General features: G+C 42.5%; 1 protein-coding gene across 2 annotated transcripts in view; it reads right to left on the minus strand.

Moving 5' to 3' along the window:
- itpk1a (inositol-tetrakisphosphate 1-kinase a) overlaps nt 1–25,518 on the minus strand; it is a 68,410-nt gene that overhangs the window by 40,994 nt on the left and 1,898 nt on the right. For both annotated transcript variants that reach the window (XM_063223504.1, XM_063223505.1), the window contains 3 exons: nt 18,150–18,174; nt 5,461–5,586; nt 1,255–1,372 (listed from right to left, as the gene is read on the minus strand). In XM_063223504.1, the coding sequence (XP_063079574.1) occupies nt 1,255–1,372; nt 5,461–5,586; nt 18,150–18,174 (269 nt within the window). The remainder of the gene's footprint in view (nt 1–1,254; nt 1,373–5,460; nt 5,587–18,149; nt 18,175–25,518) is intronic.

Genomic DNA, 25,518 nt, shown 5'->3' on the forward strand with positions numbered 1-25,518 from the left:
ACTATATACACGTATATCAACTGGAGGCCCGGAGGCCCCTTCCCTCAGTGCGGCCCGTATATGAAATATAATAATAATAATAATAATAAAAATAATGCCAAGATAAAGAAAAACACTACTGAATCAATCTATTGTAATTATAGTGTTGGTCGATAGAGAAGACTGTATACTGTATAGCCTACCTTTCAAACAATCTCGACAGTCAGTGAGCAGCTAACTGCACCTCGAACTCTGTGAGTTGCAGTCAGATACTACCTCATACTACAGATCTCATACTACCAGACTCCAAAGAAGTTTCTTCCACCAAGCAGTTAGATTGCTGAATTCATGCTGAAGACAACAAGGCACTTTCTTTGCACTTTTTTCCCCCCCCCCCCCCCCCCCCTCTTTTTACTTTTATTTTTTTATATTTTTTAACATTTTTGAGGACACAAAAACACAACAATTTTTACTCTTTATAGGCTTCAAACCTATAATAAGACGTAATAAACTAATCTTGAATCTTGAATCTTGAATCTAGATCCATGGTCATATGGCCCTCTCATGGAGGCGATGAAAAAAATGTGTCCCTCCTCATCATCCTCAAAGGTGCTGATCCCTGCTGTATATGATGACTAGAAATGCACTCAGAGAGTTCCGACCTCCGCCAAGGAAGCTGTTTGTCAGAACATTTGACTATGTTACGCCCTATTTAAAGTCTTTCTGCCTTCCTTTTGTGGAGTTAGAAACTGAAATGTCAACATTCAATCATGCTGTCCCGCAATTCAATTTGTGGTCACTAGGGGCGTCTAGGTTTGTAGGCTAGCAATGGTGAAGAATCTTTTAAAAATCCTGGTTCCGGTTCGTACTCCGGATCACCACCAGAATTAAAATCACTTGTTCCTTGGGTCATTACTAACAGACAGACAGACAGACAGACAGACAGACAGACAGACAAACCAACACGACAGAAAACATAAACTCCTTGGCGGAGGTAATTATAGCACCAATTGGTTTTGAGGCATTTTGCAAGGATGTGCAACAAAACGTTTGTGTTTGGTGTGCTGTCCAACCAGTGGTGTAGTCTACGTAGAACGCGGGTATACGGAGTATACCCACTTCTAAATTTCAGGGATTTCAGTATACCCACTTAAAATTGATTGATCCATTGTTTTGAATGGCACAAATATATACAGTATACCCACTTCAAAAAATGCTCAAATATACAGTATACCCACCATAAAAAAGTACACTACACCACTGTGTCCAACTCACCTTGCACCAAGGCCTCTATGTTGTGGATGAGCTGGTAGGACTTGGCCCGGTCCAGTAGTGTGCGGATGGCAGGCATGGGGTCCAGCACCACCGTCTCTGGGTGAGCGTCAATGTAGTCCTAGAATAACATAAACCACATCATCGCACCAAAAATAAGATCAAATCAGAGCTCATACACAGAAAGAAAAAAATGTTGTCTACAACGCACTGTGCGGTAAAAAAAAACCTGTATTAATTCGACAACAATAAAAAGTTGATTTAACATCTTCTAGATTATATTTGACCCCAGAATACTCTCTAATTATTGAATTAATACTGATTTTCACTGAAGATCATATCAGAGCTCGCACACAAAGAAAAGTCTGTGTAGTCCTGCAAAAAATCACTTAAAGATCACTTAAAAAATGAAATAAAATCAGAGCTTGTGCGAGCGCGCGCACACACACACACACACACACACACACACACACACACACACACACACACACACACACACACACACACACACACACACACACACACACACACACACACACACACACACACACAGACACACACACACACACACACACACACACACACACACACACACACACACACACACACACACACGCAAACTGACTAACTGGTTGGTGAATTGCACCTGGGAGTAAAGACAATTCCCCAATATGCCTATGAAATGACCGACATCTCTGATTCTGATCTCTGCATATCGGATATGGCCTAATATTAATTTAGCTATATTTACCATACGTGAGTGCCTTTCAGTGCGATTTCAGTTTTGATGTTATGTTGTATGAATGTATGTTGAGTATTTGAAAACTGTATGCAATGCAGTGGGTAAAGCCAAAGAAAAAATTCCCCTTGGGGACAATAAAGTACACTCTACTAATAAAGTGGAATAGTAGCAAAACACAAGCTACTGTGCTTTCGAGCAATGATGAAAAAAAGGTTTGTAGTTTTCATAGTATGATATTTTCACAAGTGATTTATGATGCATTGTTACCCAGTGAGGCATTGGAAACAGACCATTCTTAATCTTGGTATGTCAAAGAAAAATGGGGGCGCACCTTGCATCAAAAGGCACACGCCGAAACGCGTCTGTGCACAGAAAAATAAAAGAAAAAATTGATGCAAGGTGCGCCCCCCTTTTTCTTTGATTCTAAGTATTCATTTGGGACAGCACCCTTAAAAGTTATCAAGAAACCTGAGTGAAGCCTGCTACCTACTTGATTTAATCTTGGTATGTCGAAATACAACACAACGAAGGGACTTGCTGAGGGCAACTTCTCTTAAAAAGGGCTTAGGCATTCAGCAGCCTTTTTTGCAGGTGCTATAGGCGTCAATGGGTTAATCTTGGTATGTCGAAATATAAACACACCTAAGAAACTTGCTTGTTAAGGCAACAAAGGCTTCCAAGTAAAATCCTTGCCATGCATCTCCCTCCTCGGTCCCTGTACACATATAGCATAGGTGACAATACTAACTATTAATTCCATTTGTGTGACAGTGGCATCTGTCTTCCCCTGTACCGTAAGCGACATTCCAAACAACATGCCATGTATTCCATACCATACCATTCCGCCCGTGTTCGTAAGAAAGGAGGATTCCACTTTATCAGATTATGTATTTGAATGCTTGTGCTTTAAGCCATTTTAGCCTAGGGCTCCTGCAAACACCTGCTGAATGCCTAAGCCCTATTTGGGAAAAGGTGCCCTCTGCCTATTAAAACCTAAATATCTCAGCCTCCAAAGCACAAGAAAACATGAAATAAATTCATAAATAAATTATTATTATAAATAAATCGGAACATGTTCATACAGCTCTAACATACCCACATTTTAATAAAAAACACTCAATTCTCAAGAGTCCGAATGCAGTGTATATGTCGCTCCAGGCGCCAAAGGTCAAAGAACATATACGCGGCATCAGGCTAAAACGGGTTAAGAAACAGCTTGACTTTCCAAGTCACTTTGGGTTTACTACTTTGGTTTTACTACTGTGAGTCAATTAAACCAATCTAAGCATCTGTAATATGAAAATAAACAACGAAAGTTACACACTGGATGTTGAAGGTAGGAACTCTGGATCTGTACCCAGGACAGCATGTTCCTGGTCTAATCCGTATCAACTGCTGGCGTGTATAGTATCAGTGGTTTATGCTAATGTAACCCGAGGTCACCCTGCCCAGTCCACACCCTATCTCAAACCCGCAACCTCGTATTAAACTCCGCTACTATCGAGTACGTTCACATCCAGGCTTTTAGCTCAGTCAGTACACGTGTATCTGTATGAGGATTCGAGAGGGAAGTTTAAAGTTCCTCTCCAAGCTCTCCTGGCTGGCATCTATTATACTAGCTAGAGTGCTACAACCAGATCTGGAGAGCAGCGGAATTGGATTCCAAAATAAGTAAAACTCAACTGTCAAACTTGAGGGAAATCGTAGAATCATAATGAAATTTTAAAATGTTAATCCCACAACACCTCCCCCACCGAAAAGAACATACAAAAAGGATAAATACTGTTAAAATATTGTTTACTGAATAGTCTTGTGTTTCTCAACAGGGGCTCTACACCTGCCAGGGGGTGTTGGGGAGCCCTTAGAGGGTGGGGGCGTTAAGAAGGATAGAGCTGACATGGGGCGATGCTTTGTTGCCATTGGGGGGGCATTGGACTTATGATGAGGTAATGGGGGCGTTGGAAGACTTACGATGAAGTCCAGGGGGCGTTTATTCAAAAAAGGTTGCAAACCACTGTAATAGTCGAACGAGACAGATAGAGGTAATCTCCTTGGTTTTTGCCACATCTGTCATTTGTCCTATTGAACTAGCTGTGGGCATACCAGAGTCACTTTGCAAAAGGCCAGACACTGTCAGAGGTCATGGAAGTCTCAGGATCTGAATATTATTCAGATGGCGACCGCCCCGGTTGTGTGTGCTTTAGGCCACTTAGGGACAGATATTTAGGGGTCACATACCACCCAAACCCACATGTTTCTTGTGTCACCACTGTCAGTTCTTTCTCCTGAGTCCTAACCCTAACCCTTTACAGCAGCCAGAAATACTGGATTTTTGCGTTCTTGGGTATTCAGTTCGCTCTCTAACACCCCTGGGGGACATTGTTTTCCTCAGAACACGCTTGAGGCTGAGGGAGATATTAGTGAGTCTGCAAAACCAAATAAACAAAAAAATACACTCCGTTAGAATGAGGGCTGCTACACAATAAATTCTGCAGTGTTACTTCAACTCGAGAGTACTCTGGAACCAATTCCACCATAGAAGATGTTAAATCTCTCTCCATGACAGCAGGCATCCCTTCCCCCGCAAGGCCTTCCCTGAAAACTCTACACCACCACCAAAAAACAACCAACCAACTTAACAAAAAAAAAAAAAACTAGGGTTGGGACTTAATGCAATTAATTTCAATTACTTAACTACACAAACAGTAACACGATTAAAAAAAATAACGCTTTTTAATCACTATAATCGGAGTGTTAGGGATTAGAACAGTGAAGGGTGTAATTACGACTGATGGTGTACAATGTGGCGAAATTGATTTGATTTCTCTCTTCTTTTATGTGATTAATTTTGATTAATTAATTCCAAAGCCTCTAGTAAATGCGATTTCATTTATTAATTGAGTCCCAGCCCTAAAAGAACCCTACTGAAACAGAGCGAGAGCAGTACAGGTAGCACCCTCTCCTCTGGACTCACCTGAAAGCTTTGCACCACCAGCTGAAAAAAAAGACACCAATCAAACAATACCTTACTCAACTAGAATGAGAGCAGAATGCCCCTCCCCTATCGCCTCACCTTGACACTCTGAACCTCCAAAATAAACAAACAAACAAACAAACAAACAAAAACCCCAACAGTTCAAAGACCCATGCACAGCTTCTAGGTGCTGGTAAAGGCAGGAGTGTTCAATACTTGCTCGTTTTATTCAGAGCAACAACACGTTTCAATACTTGCCCGTTTTATTCAGAGCGAACAACGCGTTTCGCCTCTGTGCGTCATCAGGTTTGCTCAGCCATTGCTCAGCCTGAGCGAACCTGATGACGCACAGAGGCGAAATGCATTGTTCGCTCGGAATAAAACGAGCAAAAAGTCAAAAAAGTGTGCGGTAAACCTCTTTCTTTTGAAACAAAAACCCCCACTCAAGACTAGTGAGAGAGGTACAGGTAGCAGCCCCCCCCTCTGGCCTCACCTGAACGCTCTGCACCACCAGCTGTGCCTGGGTGTCCTTCTGGTCCGCCTCCAGGATGTGGTCTGTCAGCTTGTGGATGATCACGTCAAGGGGACCCTGCTCCTCCAGAGGTCGACTCAGATCCAGCTAAAAGTCAGGAGGGCAAAGGTCAACGCCGCGGTGACAGACAGGTGACAGGTGAATGTTTTATGTATGTGAAAGTCCAAATAAAGGTCGAATGCATTCTGCACATAGTCAGAGAGAAGTGCAGAGGTGTGTCAAGTAGAAGCAAATTCATGATGAATATACAACACCAGTACATGATTTTACACAGTTGTATTAAGTACAAGTAGACGCACTCTTGCAGATGTAAGTACAACACTAGTGGTATGATATGGTCTGTAAGAGTACTTCTACGTCTTCTTCATACCACTCTGATGATACATAGCTGTTACACCATTTCATCCACTGCTATACCTAATGAGTACCTAATAAGGGTCTTATTCATCTTTGTTGCACTTTAAGCGGGATGGAGGGGGGCTGGGGGGGGTCAATCACTGATGTCACTTTTACCTCTTGTGCCCTTTACTTGAGAACCTGCGGCTACTAAGTATTGTACCCCGAACACAAATTTGTTGCCTTTTTTGACAATGACAATTTGACAATGAATCTTGACATCTTTGTTTTTCTTTTGCTTCTATTTCTCCTTCATCATACACCTCTGCGACAGTCCCATATAACGTGAAGTGAATATGAAGAAGGTCACAGGCTTGAGCACAGCCAGTGATTGTGGAGACACGAATTTGGTTTGATCAGGTTTAACTGGTTCCCGGGCAACAATGTCGGCCCTTTTTTGTTTTCCTTTCCTCTGCTGTTGTGGTCTTTGAAAGGCACCTTCATGACAAAGCATTCTGCTAATGGTTACATGATCCAGCCGAATAGGCCATGTTTCAGGCAAACAAGAACTGACTCAACACATGCAAACACAGACAGCGGAGGAAGGGGAAGGGAGGGAGGGAGGGGGAGAGAGAGAGAGAGAGAGAGAGAGAGAGAGAGAGAGAGAGAGAGGGACAGAGAGAGAGAGAGAGACGAGAGAGGCAGAGACAGACAGTCGGACGGACACAGACAAACAGAACTAATGAGGGAGAGACAGACAGAGAGTGAGAGAGAGAGAAATAGAGATGGAGAGCTATAGAGAAATAGAGAAACAGAAAGACAGACAGAGCGATAGCTAGCTATTCAGACATGTCTGCAGTCTGGCAGGGAACCTCGACCTTCAACGAGAACCCTTTGGGGGGAGTTAGAGCAGCAGGGTCCTCCGGGTGCAAGCCCACTGAGGTCGGAGTGGTGTGTGTGTGTGTGTGTGTGTGTGTGTGTGTGTGTGTGTGTGTGTGTGTGTGTGTGTGTGTGTGTGTGTGTGTGTGTGTGTGTGCATGTGTGTGTGTGTGTGTGTGTGTGCATGTGTGCTTGCGTGTGTGTGTGTGTTGGGGGGGGGGTCGGCTGCCTCTTTATTTTCAACAGACGGGGGGGTCAGGAGGTCGTTCTGTACAGAGGACGGCGCCCCATGAAACATCTGGGAGCAGCGGACAAGGGGGGGTGGGATGGGGTGGGGTGGAGGGTTTGCAAAGGACATAACCCATAGCCCCGGCCCCGGAGACAGAGGAACATTACATAAGCTGCCATGAGGTTGGAGGAGAACAGGCCGGCACCAAAGGCCGGGACCAAATATAGGAGAAGAAATGATGGGCCACACACCCTCCAAGATCTATGTGTGTGTGTGTGTGTGTGTGTGTGTGTGTGTGTGTGTGTGTGTGTGTGTGTGTGTGTGTGTGTGTGTGTGTGTGTGTGTGTGTGTGTGTGTGTGTGTCCGTGTGAGTGTGTGTATGTTTGCTTGCGCACATATGAGCGGCGCTGCGTACAGTATGTGTGTGTCTGTGCGTGTGTGTGCCCATGTGTGTACAGTATGTGTGCGTGTGTTAATGTGTGCGCCTGCGCGCATGCATGTATGTGTGTGTGTGTGTGTGTGTGTGTGTGTGTGTGTGTGTGTGTGTGTGTGTGTGTGTGTGTGTGTGTGTGTGTGTGTGTGTGTGTGTTCGGAGAAGTATAGCTCCTTGGGGGCTGTTCCCTAAAAGGCCTCCATCCGATGCTGGAGGAATGTCTGGAAATAAGTGCACTACACTTCTCAGCACGATGTTGAGATGAGATGAGAAAACTGAACAAAAATGGATTCAATTAGCCTGTGGTGGACACTTAGGTGCTCACTTAGGAAGAGTAAACAGGTCAGATGTTTATATTATTACTACAGTACATTGTGCAGTGTTAATTCAACTCTTAGAGAGTCAGTTAAACATCTTGTTGTGGGGTGCATTTGGTCCCAGAGTACTCTCTAAGTGTAACACTGCTTCAGTCTCAGTTGGTCAGTGGGAATATAAATATTAAAGCAACACAAAGTCAATAAAAAAGTCCTACAGGTTGAAAGTGAAATGGTCTCTCAGAGACAGCTCCAGTACAAACACCCAGCCCACTGCTTCGTACGTAACCATGGAGGGCACTGCATCATGAACTCAGAAAACCTCTTTCCCTGTTCCAAGTCGATGACGTACTGAGGCTATTCAAGAAACAATATTACCGTATTTCACAAAACTGGGCTGCATTTCTTGAAACCATAGTTGCTAACTATGTTAGCTACTTTGTTGTTTGCAATGCAAATTTCCATTGGCAACTACCCAAGTTGCTAACTGACTAGCAACTACGCTTTCAAGAAACGCACCCCTGCTTGGTGTTACTTTCACTTTTATTTCTCTGCAACTGTACTGGGTGCATTTCTCGAAACCACAGTTGCTAACTAACTACTAATTACATTACTACTAACTACATACCAAGCAGGGCTCCAGAGTGCGACCAATTTGGTCGCACATGCGCCCATTTCTTTCAGTAGTGCGCCTAAAAAATATTTTTAGGCGCACCGGTGCGACCAGCCATCAGTAGAACAAAATGAATAGGCAATGCTAAACACCCATTTTAATGGGCATACAATTATTAGCCAGTCTTCAGTAGTGACTCATCACAAAATAAAACGCGTCAATGCGGTCATTCCTTCAACTCCGCTGAACTTTTCTCCCTCTCGCTGACAGGCAGCCCGACGGCGACGTTTCAGAATAGAATGTTCGACTTCGCAAGTCGCTAAACTACCGGTATCCGAGCGAGTTCACATGTGCTGCTAGCGAGTTAGTGTTCTCAACGTCTGTTGAAACGGACGAGAGTGTTACAATCCCTGGAAAAACGAAATGGCTTGAGGATGTTTTAAACATAGCCACACAAACACAATTGGCCACAACATAAACACAGACTGGTGCGCGGAGAATGGCCCGTTTCAGCCGTGCGGGCAGAGCTGGCCAAACAACAGGTGACACGCTATCTCTCGGAACTTCTGTGAGTTTTTTTTATAGCGACTAATTACTGCCTATCTGTCGGCAAGGCATCGTTCAGGCACCTTGAGACAGCGAGAGAGAGAGAGAGAGAGAGCGCACGGAATTGTGCTGTCGTGTTTGTATAGCGCTTGATACCGCTCAAAAATGGGGAAATACAAAACCCAATTTACCTCGGATTCCACTGTAAACATAGCCTATTAGTGTCTAACTTAATAATTTTATAAAGCTTAGCCTACCTGTAGCCAAGATGTGGTAGGCCTAGTTAGGTAGCCTACTGTCATGTCTTTTAAGGAGCACATTTGTCTTTTAAGGAGCACATTTGGATAGCCTATAGCACAAGGAAGGCTCCAGGTCTTTTAAAATAATAATAATGATAATAATAATAATTATTATAGGCCTACTATTATTATTACTGTTATTATATATATTTATTTTTTTTAATTAAAGCTGAGGTGCGTGTGTGTGTGGGCATAGGTGAAAACATGTGGGTGCACCTAAATTTTGTGCTGGTGCACCTAAAAATAAATTTTAGGCGCACCTGTGCAACCAGTGCAAAAAGTTAGTCTGGAGCCCTGCCAAGGTTGCAAACTGGCTAACAACTACGCTTTCGAGAAACGCACCCCAGGTCTCTAATGGATTCGATTAACAGGATGAAGTGTGTGACAAAGCTTCTTTTGTAAACACTGTAATATATCCTTCCAAGATGAGGAGCCTTGCAGGTTCCTTGGAGTGTACTCTGGACTTGTTTTATTAACATTGTGAACATATTGTAACAGTTTAGTATAATCATTGTTTTTACTACTGTATGTAAATCCATGCTGTAAGTACATGGTACTGTATTGCACAGTTATTATACCAGTTATTCCACTAAATGTAATGAGGGCATCTACCTTTCTTTTACTTCTATGTCAACTTTATTTACACGTGAAGGTAAAATGCTGAATATGTATTCTGTTGAATGTGTGTCCAAATAGGAAACAATACAAACTTTGATTAGAAAGCTGTTACAGTGTACTAGCACACATGCATTGTGTCCGAAGAAAAGGGCTTCCCCATCAGACAAGTTGGCTGGTTATTCCCTGGGCGCTCGTGAAACATTTATGGAAACAGAGTACTAGGCATCAATAATGCATTGTGGGAAATCAGCAGTGATGGCCCACAGTCACTTCAGTAGATGATGATCGATATTCGGTGGCGGCTGAGCCTCAGAATATTTTGGCAAAAGCACATCTCTCAAAAACATTAAAGGACGCGAGACCCATCTACAGTACAATGGCGAATTTAAACAATTCAACATCCGAACTGAAGCACCAATGTAACTCTCAACAACATTACTCACATTTAAGACTAATGTTTTAATCTGTTTCTATATGCCTGCTTAATTAACAAGAAAGCATATTCTAAAGTGCTTCTAATTTGATTGTTGAAACAATTCTGTCCTTCATACCATGCCCTAAAAACAGCAGAGATGGGGGGGTGCTGTGGCGCAGCGCACTAAGCCCCCACATTTGGGCTTACATGCCCACGGGGACCCCGGTTCGAGTCCGGCCGGGGTCATTTCCCGACCCTGCCCCATCTCTCTCTCCCAATCATTTCCTGTCTACTCTCTACTGTCCTGTAATAATAAAGGCCATAAAGTCCCCCAAAATACTTTAAAAAAACAACAACAGCAGAGATGGTGAAATCCAGCAGTTAAGTTAGCCCTGTGCCATTGACATACGGCTTGTCCATGAAGGACAATGCAGAGATAGTAAGGAATTGTTATCTGTGCATGGATGATAATACATGCATAACCAAGCAATCCGAGACTCTTAACCTTGGCAAGCTACAGAGTAATAGCTAGGAACATTATGGCTTTGGCTAACTTGATGTCAATAAGTAGAAGTTCAAGAGGTGGGGACTGTTTGCGGAGCAGGGTGGGCGGTGTGTTGGTGTGGCAATCTGAGAGAAGTCCGAGATAAGCGACACAAAAGAGAGATTTGTAGTTGGAACGTTGGGAGACAACTGTGTCAGTCTGCACTACACGTGATAACAGCTAAGATAAGACTGTTGTGACGAATGTGGTCGACACAGGATGAGTCACTCAGACAGGTTGCTTCAATAACTCTCGTCAAAGATGACAAGTCCAATTGTTGTCAGCTTTACCTAATCAATGGTCGTCTTTGGGTGACTCAGTTAAGAAGACCAAAAGGAAGAAGAAGAAAAACAAAGGCGTCACTACTAACGAGGTGGACAATGTCACATCCTTGCCCTGACTGATCAACTTAGAAATGATTTACAAGAGATATATTAGGTCTTGCGATAGCCAGGGTGTAGCCTTAATGGCTCATGGCCAGGGTATACAAAAGGCTTTGTCAAAGTCTGCTTCATTCTTTTAAGCTTCTGGGCCAAGTTTTCTTACGTGACCTATTGTAAAGCAGTAGTTCTCAACCTTTTTTTTTAAGAAGCGCCCCCTTGGCCTCACCACAAGCCTCACAACGCATATTAACGCATACGACATTATCATAAGACTGACCCCCCTTAGTATTCCAAATTAAATGGACTAATGCCCCCCAATGGCAACTAAGCACTGCCCCCTCTCAGCTGTCTCCTTCTTCTCAACGCCCCCCCTAGAGCTCTCAAACGCCCCCCTGGGGGGCTGCACCGCCCCCATTGAGAAACACTATTATAAAGAAGAAGAAAAAGAATGGGTTTCTTGCACAGTCAGACCCTTATCAGTTGGGTCTGCCTGAGAGATAGCAGGGGAGACCTTGGTCTATCCTTCCTGTCCTTTCCCCTGCCACACTGAACCCAAAACACCCCCCATACCAAGGCCTCCTTCATGGTTGCGGCTGTAAAAACACAGTATGGCCTGTTCTATAGGGGTGGGTATTGGAAAGAGGTTCGCGGATCGATGCGCATCACGATACATATGCCACGATGTGTGTGTGCATCTATTGTATTGTCTAGTATTTTAGTCTTCTTACTACACACTGTGTGTGTGTGTGTGTGTGTGTGTGTGTGTGTGTGTGTGTGTGTGTGTGTGTGTGTGTGTGTCTGTCTGTCTGTCTGTCTGTCTGTCTGTCTGTGTCTGTGTCTGTGTGTGTGTGTGTCTGTGTGACTTTGTGATTATTACCAATGTACTGTCTATATGTTTACTTTAACTGCACATTGGAGACTGGTCAAACGCAATTTCAATTTCACTTCTGCCAACATGGGCACTGACTTGTTTTGACTTAACTTGTTTGCTCACACAAACCCTAACAAACTGCAAGGAAGAGGATGCAAGTTTCTTTGGAACTACCTACACTTCCAAAAGAACAACTACCAACACTTCCAAAGAACCTGCGGGAGAGAATGTAGCCAAACATGGTACATATCAGATTTAGATTCCTAACAAATACTTACAAGAAGCCCAACATTGGCAAGGGGTTCAGTGTCACAAGTACAAACAAACACGCAAACACGTGCGACCACGTCTCAAATATTAACATAAACATACTTAAACAGACATGTAGCCTCATAATGGGCGATGTTCCGCAAGTGGAACATTGAAATAGTTGCTGAAAAGACTTTACTAGCACCATACTGTAATAGTCATTCAAATCACTTTACTACCATAGTACTCCACTACTACAACAGCACACAGGGCCTTTAGTAACACATTACAACTTGGTCACTGCCATTCTGGTAACTGCTAATATATAACAGGGGGGCATGTTTTAACAGATTAAGTGTGTCAAGTGTTTAGGCTGTGCCTACGTATACTGGATAGGAAGGATCACAGTGTTCCCCCAGGTGAGGTGAGAAGTATGGGCTAATCCCTTCAGGTTTGATCACTTCTCAGGTACCATCTGCCTCAAAGGCATGTGACTGACTGACAACCTGTGACTGACAAGTCATAAGCCCTAAAGCCATAACGATATAGCGCAGTGTTTCTTTGAATGATTTACCAGCGAAATCCTTTTTTTTTCAGCACCCAGTCAAAACTCTATCTGATATCACCTGAGGGGAAATGGGCCAGGTAAGGAATGAAAGAGAAAGAAAGAGCTTGTTGGCAAGGGGATCCCTTTATCAGCGCACTATTATATAATTTATCTGTTAAACGTTCTCCTCCTCAAGTTGCAGAGTTGACAGTGAACAAGATGTTCGATTATGATTTTGTGCGCTTTATCCCGAATGACGAGGAGTCAACTAACCACAGAGACACTAACTGCTTGGTTCACTTCTTGCCCTGATGAAGGCACTGTAGCTGGCCGAAGCATGTTGGCAGTGGCAGTAGGTTTAATTCTTTAAGTTCAAAGATGAACTAGCCTTTACATTAAAGCGGTTTTATTTAAGAAGAGTGCCTTGGCGTCCTGCCCCCTGTTTTTAACCACAGGGACAACTCCAGTTCCCTTGCAGGAATAATGTGGCATTTGAGGACCTTGCTCAGGGCCAACAGGGCAATAGACCCCGGGGACCAAAACTCACAAACATTGGTGGTAACCAGCACCAACATCACTGACCATGATCTGACCACCCGCAGCAGAAGAGGCCAGGAGGGCAGTGCAGACCAGGAGAGCAAGTCACTGTCACGATCATGATGACTACTACTAAAGAGTACTGAAAAGAAAATAAAGGTCTGCAACACTGTTACATGCTCCCAAAGATTTAATGGCACATTAATGTTATGTTTGGTCCAGCACCTGTGCCACTGATGTGCGCGCATTCTTTGACTTTTTGGATACTACTAAAGAGTACCCTATACAAACTGCTAAAACAACCCTATAGTAATGACTTGAGTGAAGTCGCAAGCCAAAATCATAGTAGAGTGGGCTTACATCATAGTTATCAGTATTGCTATAACAGCTGACATGAATTCAGAAAGTGTTCAAAAAGCGTCCGTGCTGCCAGACTTCATTTGCCATTTGCCATACAAAACCGAAAGAGATGGAAAAGACCATTAAGATTGTCAGGCTGTCAGCTGAGCACTTTTCAAGGTGTGTTTGTGCAGACAGAACCCGTTAGGAAAACACATTTTGTGGCGCCATGAAGGACATCTAAACACCGTCACCATCAGAACTGGCTACCATTGACACGTGGCTATCATCCTTGAAAAGGCTACATTGGACAGTTTCATATTACCTGTAACATGAAAACCACTAAAAGTATACTTTTTTGGGTGAATCAACTTTAGACATTGCATTCACAACACAAAATCTGGTAACACTTTACTTAAAGCCCATTCTGTAGTGCATTATGAGCGTATTTATAACAAATTATAATGCACATCATAATTAGTCACAATGGATTATGGCTACACTCATAATGCTTCATGATGTATTATACCAACAGTTATAACTATACATCTATCTTATAATCTTTATCTCTTCAGACTGTCTGGTCAAGGTGGTAATTGTTTGATTTCAAGGTGGCCGTCTTAGTCATGAAGTGATGGGCGGAAACCCTGTGTCCAAACATGATAGTGTAGTAACATGCCCCATGAAACCTTGTAGCACTGCAAGAGTACCATAGTTTTTTTTTTTTTTAAGCCAGAGGAAAGGAAATGTTCCTAGAATGTCTGCTTTTATTGCTTGAGTACACGCACATCTCACCAGTTTCCCCTTGTGACATGGTGTCTGAGAACTGTTGAGCTCATTACTGGAGTACAAGACAACTCCTCTACGTCTACCAAAGTTCATGAAAGTCCATGTGCACAAGCTTTCAGTAATACACGCCTTCAGAAAATACAGTACAGCACACTGATTACGGTTCAATTATTATTACTATTTTATTTTATTTTGTTAAATCAGGAGCGAACAATGTGCTTTGGGGAGTGCAGCTCGGTTTGCTCTTTCAAGAAAAGAAAAAAAAGTGAACAGTATTCTGTGTGCTGTATTTTCTGCATGTTCATCCTTGAACAACTAATCTACCGTAACGGGCTATTACACAAATGGCAGAAAAAATAAAAGATATCCAAATTTGATAAGCATGTGGTGATGTGGAATGTTCTGAAAATTGCCCAGGGTACAAAGCCGTTTAAAATGAAATGATCCATTTCCATAACTGGGATTAATTAACAAGCAATGGAGAGAGTAAAAATGAAGTATTTTCAAGATCTATTTTTAGACTCGCAGAGACGAAACGAGACGAAAACTGCTAATAGATGTATGAAGAATCAACATCTACTATCTTTTTTGTCAAAGTATGAGTTCACTGCCAGGTTCCAAAAGGCTCTATCCCTCAGAACCTATCCGTTCCCCACTTGGTCGGGAAGCAATCAACTTTGAGCAGCTCCAACGGCCCTGGGTAGAGGCGTGTTCAAGGCCGTGACGTGGTTTAAGCAGAAACGTTCTATTGGGCACAGCTCTGTCCCTCAGAATCTATCCTTATTAAAAGCTTAGTTCTTAGTCCTAAAATAGAGAGGTTGGGAAAGGACTGTAAAAAAGAGACGAGGGGGGGCAGGCTACACCCCCCTGAGATCCCGAGAAATCGCTAACTCCACCCAATTTGTCGGGAAGCAATCAATTTAGAACAACTCCAACGGCCCTGGGTAGAGGCGTGTTCAAGGCAGTGACGTGGTTTAAGCAGAAACGTTCTATTGGGAATAAGAAAATGTTTGTAACTTCGTTACAGCCTTTTCTGGATTCGGCCAGTAGCAAGCCAAGGGAGGCGGGTTAACCAGGCCGTTTGGAAACGTTCTTCGTTATCTTCTGGGTCAGACCAGAATCTCAGTAGCCTACGAGATTTGAAAGATGATGTTAATCAGGCTAGGTTCCCAGGTGAAAAAGTGGTTCAATTTAGTACAATAAAAGCACGACTGAAGTGTACTTAGCATGTTAAAAGCGCACTCACACTTTTTGTGCTAAGAAAAAGTATGTTTACAATATGCTTATTTAAAGTGTACTTAAAATTAGATGTAATTAAGTTGCTCTCAAAGAAAGTACACTTTGCGAACCATACATAAAGTGCACTTAGAAGATGTTTGGCTAAAGTGTATTTAGAGGAATATACTAATAGTGTTCTAATAGTGAACTTACTAAAAGTGTATTTTTTAATAACATATTGCAATTGCACTTTTTTTAAGTGCACTTTGATTATACTTCACCCAAGTGACTTCGAAGTGTGATTTTCTATAGTGCGCTTTAAAGTAAATCACTTTAACATATTGGAAGTATACTTTTTCTAAGTGCACCATGATTGTGCTTCTCATCCAAATAATATATTCAAAGTGTGCTTACACAAAGTGCATTTACCCATCATGCATCATCATGCATGTACCATCATGCAATGCACTTCTTGGAGCTAAATTTCTCAAACAGAAAGTCATTTACCTCTAAGGAATATCTTTGGTTTGCATGAAAATATTACTCATTGTTATATTCTGCATTTATTGTAGGAGTTTTAACATTTTAAAATGGTACACAAAAAATGGCCATGTTCCCACCGTCATTATGATGGTCACGTATATGTTCTGGTATATATAGACTCACACTTCCCATGATATCATGGTGAGAGGTAAGTTGGAACTAGTTGTTCAAACTCAAGGCTCACCATTCGTGATCAATTCAAATGATCAAGAATGAAGTAAAGTGAAATGTGTATCTGAAATCTCTGTAACAATGCAATGATTGTAAATGTCAGTCGTGCTAGGCATGCATACTGTATCACTACTGTAACATGTGGCTGTGTGTAATGTACAAGCTCTGAGAACCAGCATGGATTGTAGTATTACATTTATATTATTCATTGTACTTGGGAGTGTACTGTAAATATACTTCAAGCATACCTGTTATATATTTACAATACTTAATATGATATACTTTTTACATACTTAAAATGTTCCAATGTAGTCCAAAGAAGCATGAAGTTAATATACTTTTATTGTACTTCTAGTAACAATAAAATGTTATAGAAGTGTACTCAAGCACACTATTAATGCCATACGAATGCATGAAAAGCGTGTTTGGAGCATACTTTCAAAAGTATGCTTGTAGTGCACTTAAAGTTGTCCAAAAGCGGTGCCAATTTAGCATCCTCAGTGTGCTGCAAGTGTGCTGAAGTACTGCTTTAGTAGTGCTTCAGCGCACTAATAGTGCAATGAAGCGCACTTTAAATCGCCGAAAATAGTACACTTTGTACTAAGTAAGGTCAACAAAAGTACACTTTAAGTATATGGGTTTTTCACCTGGGTTACTGCAAGGTTCCTCAAGGCTCTGTCCCTCAGAACCTATCCTTATTATAATCTTAGTTCTCCTTCCTAAAATAGAGAGGTTGGGAGAGGACTGGAAAAAAGAGACAATGGGGGGTCCTGTTGTACTACCAAGATGTATTTTAGGGTTGATGCTGAAACACATTGTGCAAGCACTGTGGAGGGAGAACCAGTTAAGACAGATCGTACCCTTGTAAACCTACTGGTGGCAGTCCCTGTGCTTTCTCAAGCCACAATGGATGTACGTCACATTCTTTTGGGACTGTGACTACTTTCCTGAAACTATCTTCTGGTTCTTTGCAGGCCACATGGGGCTCTTATTTTTTGTGGCTAATGCTAATATCCCTTGTACTGTAGCTCTATTAATATCTGTGAGGAAATGCAAAGCAACTTTACTTCATGACAGTGAAAAGAGTGAGCGCCTTCAAAAAGTACATTCCAGTTCAGCAAGCATTCACAATCACATTGAAATGGATTATATATTTATATTTAAATAACTAAAAATAAAACATAATTCAGCATGATAAATCAACACCAAATCACCTCATTTGTCAAACTTGTTTCCTACATGTGACCCACAGTGAGGATGAGATATCGGTGTTGTCACTGTCATTACAGGAAGTTAAGAGTCACTTCATCCTGTGCTGAAGCCTAGATTAGATTTGAATTACCTGACTCAAGCTCAAGTGTACTTTATTGTCAAAAATCTATGAAACAGGGTTAGTGCAGAAGTTCGAAATTGCATTTGACCAGTCTCCAATGCGCAGTTTAACTAAACTTAGTACATAAGACATTGACAAAAATCGCCTACACACACACACACACACACACACACACACACACACACACACACACACACACACACACACACACACACACACACACACACACACACACACACACACACACACACAGACAAACACACACACACACACACACATAGACAAACAGACACACAGACACACACACACACACACACACACACACACACACACACACACACACACACACACACACACACACACACACACACACACACACACACACACACACACACACACACACACACTTAATAAAAAAAACTTGAATGATAGAATATAACTTACCTGGATGATTTCGATGCCTCTTTTCCTGAAGAGCACAAAAACACAAGAAAACAAAGACGTAGTATTAAAAAACACATGCCGCCGAAACAGGTATTTTAATTTATCAGAAGGTCAAACATTATTTGATTCACGCATTATTGATTTTAGAAAATGTGTATTACAATCTATTCAATCAATGCATCTATTTAATCCAACTCTATTACATTGTTCAACAATGCTGTTAAGAACTGGTTTAGAACAAGCCTTTGTATGGCAAAGAGTGGTTTCCACCATTACACCCATCAGCCACAACCATCACACAGATAAAGTGAACGGATGGACACACCAAAACCAAACACACACCTCCACACCATGCATACATGTCCATGCCATGGACATACACACTCATTTAATGGACACAACCTTACCTCATCCAATTGAAACACAAACAAAACACATGAACTTAGCTTTAGCTATTGATGAATAACCTCGGTCACAACGCATGCTGTTCTGCCAGTGGAACACAGTAATAGTGGATGAAAAGACTTAACTCCCATATTAGCACCAGAAAAATTCAAAAGAGCTAAGAAAATATTTGGGACTACTACACAGCTATGACAGCACACAGTGCCGTTAGTAATGCATTACGACTTGGGTCATTTCCATTCTGGTAACAGAATTTTTTAACAGGGGGAATGTCTTAGCTGATTGTATACAACAGATGAATACATTTGTAAATACACCTGTGCAATAAAAAAATAATACACCTGTGAGTGTTTAATAAAGGCTTTTTAACTTCAATAAGGAGTGCCTGAAAATGAAATATTGTTTTTATCTTTTTATGGCATTTTGGAAGCCCAGGTTTTTTCTCTTTTTGGTTACACCTGTGCAACAATCTGACTAATTAGGCCAAAGCAGCAGCAGATCCAATGGTAGATCAGGCTCTAAATGGGACAGCAAGGGGAGTGAAACCCCGCTGACAAAGTGCAGTAGATGCCGATAGAGACAATCCCGCTCTTTGGGAGAGGAAGTGCATGTCGAGACACACTTACACACATTCTTGGGCTGACAGTGTTCCATACCTCTGCGAAGAAGAACTGTGGCCTTTGTCAGATACCTCAGGTGAAGCTTACAAAGTTCATTTTGGGCTGGCAGCCCAGGGGCCAATGTATTGCTGAAACTAAGCTTTAAAACATTACGACCAGGGCCCTAAATTAACTATTTTCATCACCAGCCAAAATGGCTAGTAGAACTCCATCTAATTAGCCAAACACACAGTCACTAATGGGTCAAAGTGGATAGTAAGTCTGTCTTTTCTACAAGCCACGCTGAAACTGTTTGGCTGGTGTTAATTTAGAACCCTGATTTTGACGAGGTACCAATAACTCCAAACAAAATCGTATACCGTACTAAACTAAAATACTGAAGAGGACGTCCACACCTTCTAATTCACTGACAATCTCCTACATACAGTATATATTCAGTAGGGGTGTAAATAATAATCGAAATGTATCAATGCACTGATGTATCGGCCGGCGATTTAATCGAATCCCGTATCGTGGGATATTCCTAAGTATCGAAAATAATCGAATCACTAGCCTCTGTCCAATGCCCTAGCTCCATAACATAATAGAAGTGGAAAAGTAATTGGAAAAAATCTAATTGAATCGAATCGTATTGTATCGTGGGAAATTCTTATGTATCGAAAACAATCGAATCCCTGCTTTAAGAAATCTATACCGTATCGTATCGTCATGGAGGCACTGATTTACACCCCTGGTATTCAGTACTAATTTCCTTGTGGACACACAACCAAACCAAACAAACTGACTCACCCCACACCCACCCACCAATTATCTGAACTGAATACAATGTGAGGCACCTAAGAAACTCCCCTGACCTAATCTGAGGCTGAGAACCAAAGGTTAGTGCTAATGAGTATTTCCACTAAAGCAGGGGTGGTCTCACGCCAAGTAGTCAATTTTTGACTACTCAATTTTTGACACCCCAAGACTGCAATTTTTGACGTCTTGGGTATTCCTTCCACGTCACATTTTGACTATGTCCTCAAAGGCGCCCCCTTGTGGCAGCATAACGTCATTGAGGTTAGGTTTAGGAATAGGTTTAGGGTTAGGCCACATAGTCAAAATGTGACGTGGAAGGAATACCCAAGACGTCAAAAATTGCCGTCTGGTCCAAGGTAGTCAAAAATTGACTACTTTGGGTGAGACTGCGTTGGGAACCTCTGTCTCAAAGGCCGTTTGCGATATAATTTTAATGTTATGCAGCTTCGCATGAAATATGACATATTTTGTAAAGGAATCTAAGAAATTACATTTGCAATGCAATTAAGTTATATTCAGGGGACCTAGAGAAGGTGTGGCCTGTTTTAAAGGTGGCTGCCTGCAATATAGGCCTAAAGTGCAGCAAAAGTCCTGTTTTGTGTTCATAGTACTGCCCTTGGAGGACTTTTACGGCCCTTGGAGCAATTTGAAGTGGCCCTTCGAATTAAAAAAAGGTTCCCCACCCCTGCACTAAAGAGTGCAAGTCATTCTAGTCTTCTCCTCTTGTCCTTTCCATTCATCCATGGACAAATCAAATACTAGGTTTGCCCAGCTGACAAGCAACACAGAGCTGCTTTTTATGCGTCATCCCTCCATTGAATATTCTAAGAGCTTCTGAACAATGTTCTCGCAAGGTATTGAATAATAACAACTTTGATCATTGGTGGTGTCATGCCTCCCGCAACAAGTCTGGAGGACAGAGGAGAGGACAGGAGGAACTACAGTGGCTTACACTCTACGTAAAGGTCACTAGTTACAAGTTACTGGTTCAATCTTTTCTTCCTTCTAGTGTAGTGTTTCTCAACGGGGGCGGTACAGCCCCCCAGGGGGGCGTTGAGAAGGATACAGTTGAGAGGGCGGTGATTAGTTGTCATTGGGGGCATTAGTACATTTACATTTTTCAATAGTAAGGGGGAGTTGGCAGGCTTGTGATGAGGTTAATGTGGTGTTGGGAGGCTTAGGATGAGGTCCAGCTGGGGTTTGTTCAAAAAGGTTGAGAACCACTGTTCTAGTGTACGGATCTGTAGCTGAGGCTGATTCTGCCAAACCGTTCAACAGAACAACAGTTCTAAGTAGGCCTCTGTCTTTTCACCTCACAGGCTCTATTCCACAACAGTAGACTGATATGTAGTTGTTTATGTCGCTTCATAATGCGCACTGTTCCACAAGTGAAACACTTTACTATCACGTGAAAACACCCTTTTCAACCATAATAACACACTACTATGATATTACACAGAGTCTTCAGTAATACATTATGTCTTGGCCATTGCCACTCTGGTAATAACAGTGTTCTCTAACACATTTGAAGTGAAAATGGGCACTTTGGCTATCTGTTCAGACTTTGTGCTTGTCCTTTCGGGACACCCTGTACTGTGGTTGAACAGAAAAGAAAGCACTGCACAAGGAGCCCTCGGATATGCTTAAATCCCTAGCGACACGTCGGCTAACATTAATCACCTCTCTGGACTGAACCTGGACCTTTAAGTGCGGAGATGGGAAGTGTGTGTGTGTCGTATGGTGTGTGTGCGTGCGTGTGCATGTGTGTGTGTGTGTGTGTGTGTGTATGTATGTGTGTGTGTGTGTGTGTGTGTCCTATGGTGCGTGTGCGTGCGTGTGCATGCGTGTGCATGCGTGTGTGTGTGTGTGTGTGTGTGTGTGTGTGTGTGTGTGTGTGTGTGTGTGTGTGTGTGTGTGTGTGTGTGTGTGAGTGCGTGCGGGAGTCCGTGCGTGTGTGTGTGTGTTTGTGTGCCTGCATGCACGCACGTATGTGTGTGTGTGTGTGTGTGTGTGCAGTGTTTTTGGATGATACCAAACAGTCTCTTGTACAGTACCTCAGCAAAGAGACAGGTTATAATATCTAAAGGTACCACACTGGTTTGTGTTTGCTGATGTTACTAACACAGAACAAGCTGGTCTCCACTGAGGGGAACTATTAATGGCCTCACTGGTGCGGTGTGGTGTGTGGTGCAGTGTGGTGTGTGGCGTTGCACACAAATGCCTGTGATGGGAACCGGCTGAATACAGGAACACAAACAGTACTGCTGATGAGATGATTACTCATTGCAAGTGCGCCTGTGCTGTGTGCCCCACACTAACAAGAAAGACCACCAGATACCACTGGGTACTAGTAGTGGAGAGACACGTCTCTAGCATATACCACACACACGCGCACATACAAACGTGCGTACACGTCGCACACACATAAACAGACACACACACACACACACACACACACACACACACGCGCGCAGCCGCGCACACATACAAAGACACAAACAGACGCACGGGCAGACACACGGCAACCACACACACACACACACACACACACACACACACACACACACACACACACACACACACACACACACACAAAATAATGCAATAGTTATCAGGAAGGTTGGTCTTGGTCACTCCGAAGGGAAGTTTCAACTGATGCTAGAGCTTCAAAAACAACTACTATAGTAACAATAACAACAACAACAACACAAGGCCGTCACAAACACGCACACACACGTTTTTCTTCAAGCACTTTACAGTAAAGGCGGCCACATTCACACACACAAAAAAAACACCTACTGCCTTGATTAGGTCTCCGAAAAGACAACAATTTTGGTTCAGGGAGATATCATATCCTATTTCACATCAAACTATACAGTACAGGCTGTCCAATGACGTCTCTGATACCAGCTAACCTGTGACGCACTCTGACTAACAAGTGTTCTGCGGGAAACACCGCATGCCACACACCCATATCTGTCACAATCTGTCAGAGTTAGGCCAACAGCGCGGCCACAGACAGACCCCTCCCAGTCCCAGGTAACATAATGCTGAGCAATTGAAGCAACCAGGCAGCATTGCGTTCAGCTAAAAGACCAAGGTTGGAACTGCATTTCTCCGACAAGACTCTGTAAATTTCAACAGTTTCCTGCACATATTGTGCACACCATTACATAGGCCGGGTGTCTTGACATCCAGATGTGTATGAAGTATAACAGTACTCTCACAAAGCACAAACCTCATTCGGTACGGTCCAATAACTAACGCTCTAATTACATCCGTAAAGAGTACATTTACTTCTACTTTATTACACTTCTGTTGACATCATTGTGTTGTCTGACAAAGCTGTGGTTGGGCAACCAAAAATCAACATGACAACACAACAATGCAAAAGGGGAAAGACATGGCACTGTAATATTCTACACTGTTGAAGGATATAGGGCTGGGCTGATAAGAGCTGCCTTATGCAATCATTTGCAGACAGAGACGCAGTAGCCCCTTTAATGCACGCCGTACCTCCAGTGGCAAACTGTAATAGTCATTGAAAAGTTAACTACCGTAGTACTACAATACTATGAGTATGACATAACACAGGCATTTTGCTTTTTTTTGATGTAAACTTTACCCACTCACTGTTAGAGCACCCGTGTCAAAAGGTCGTTTTTTCCCTTTTTTCATAACACAGGGCCTTTAGTGATGCACAACGACTTAGTCATTGCCATTCCGGTAACAGAAAATGTATAACACTGTGTCTTAACGGGTTAAGTAGCAGTAGAAGTAAATCCATGATGCAAGTACATCTCACTAGTATATGATATTACATAGTAGGGCTGGGCGGTTCTGGAAAAAATGTGTATCACGGTTTCCTTGATGAAAATTGTTAGCACGGTTCTCTGCACGTTTTTTTTGATAAGCGGCGATTTTCCCCCACATCTCAATGTTTATGAAGAAAATATTGAAATTGAATTTAAAATTGTGATAAAATCCTGAATTTAAATGAATCTGTATTCACTTATTTGGAAGAAAAACAAAAAAACCTTCTCTCATCAAAAAGTGAACCTTGTGTAGGTGAAAACCGTTATCACGTTTTTTTAATGGTATACCGCCCAGCCCTATTACATAGTTGCTACAGTAGTTCCACAACAGTACAGTACAGTACAGTACAGTAGCTCCACTGTTAACCGTACTTTTCTTTTACCTTACTTCTACTTCTCACTTCTAGTAGCAGGTACTGTATATGGGAGATGAGGAATAGGGAGGTGTCACTGGCCTCCTTTTTCAATAGCTGTGTGTGTGTGTGTGTGTGTGTGTGTGTGTGTGTGTGTGTGTGTGTGTGTGTGTGTGTGTGTGTGTGTGTGTGTGTGTGTGTGTGTCTGTGTGCATGCGTGCGGGCTCGTGCATGTAATTTACAAAATCAAAGATGTGTAAGTCAGTGTGGTCTTTAGCTAGCCACAATGTATTTCCTCACCAAAGTCTGTCCTCACAAGACAGCAGACAGCCCTAGACGAAACTATGGTTATCTTGTTTCTTAAACCCACATAAAACAAGGCTGTGTCTGAAACGTACATCAATTCTACATGTGCGATTTAATTGCGTTCTCGCTGCCCTCGGCTTCTCAGCATTTTGGTTATCTAAACACACTTCCTGTGGATAGTGGTTTTTAGCTGAACATGTAAGTTCCTGCGTAACAGTTGTTGGAGGCCATGCCCATTTTAACAACACACCATACTCACGCTATACTTCACTCAAACAGTGTGCTACTACAACTGCTACTACTAACACCACTACCACCACCACTTCTACTACTACACAGTACATTTAGAAAGTCAGACCAAGTCTTAATTGTGGCTCTATAGGTGTTGAATTCACACTGAAAATGGTTTTAAATTGTACTACAGCTACTACTATTACTACTACTACTAAGCTGCTACTACTACTAATAGGCGTACAATGCATTTGATGTGCTTCTCAGTGATACCAAATGATACTGCATAAAACAGGAATGACATATGTATTACATACAGAAAAAGTATTGATATTGCTATACAGTATGTGTACTCAACCTTTCCATTTTAACTCAGTTTGTGTAGTGTAGCCAACAATACAGGTGTCAGAAGCACCTGCTGTAAACCAGTAAATCAGTTTACACACACACACAGTTTACACACAGAGGACCCCCCTACGGCTTTTCCCGCCTGCCTGCTTGTCTTCAGCACAAGTCAAGTGGCTACTGACACACACACACACACACACACACAGACAGACAGACAGACAGACAGACAGACAGACAGACAGACAGACAGACAGACAGACAGACAGACAGACACAGACACAAACAGTCAGAGACACAAGCATCATCCCTCAAAAGGCAGGCATATGCACAATCAGTCATGCATAGTTCTGTGGAGTCTTTCTCTGTGTCCTGTCTTTGCTGACTGGAAAGAGCCTTCCGGGCCTGGCCAAGGGTAGATGCGCACCGCGTAGTGTGCGAACGAAAACCCTGGACTCTCCAGGCGCAGGCCGCTAGCCTAAATAACCCCACATCC

This window comes from Engraulis encrasicolus, chromosome 18 (genome assembly GCF_034702125.1).
Source record: "Engraulis encrasicolus isolate BLACKSEA-1 chromosome 18, IST_EnEncr_1.0, whole genome shotgun sequence".
NCBI classification, from domain to species: domain Eukaryota; kingdom Metazoa; phylum Chordata; class Actinopteri; order Clupeiformes; family Engraulidae; genus Engraulis; species Engraulis encrasicolus.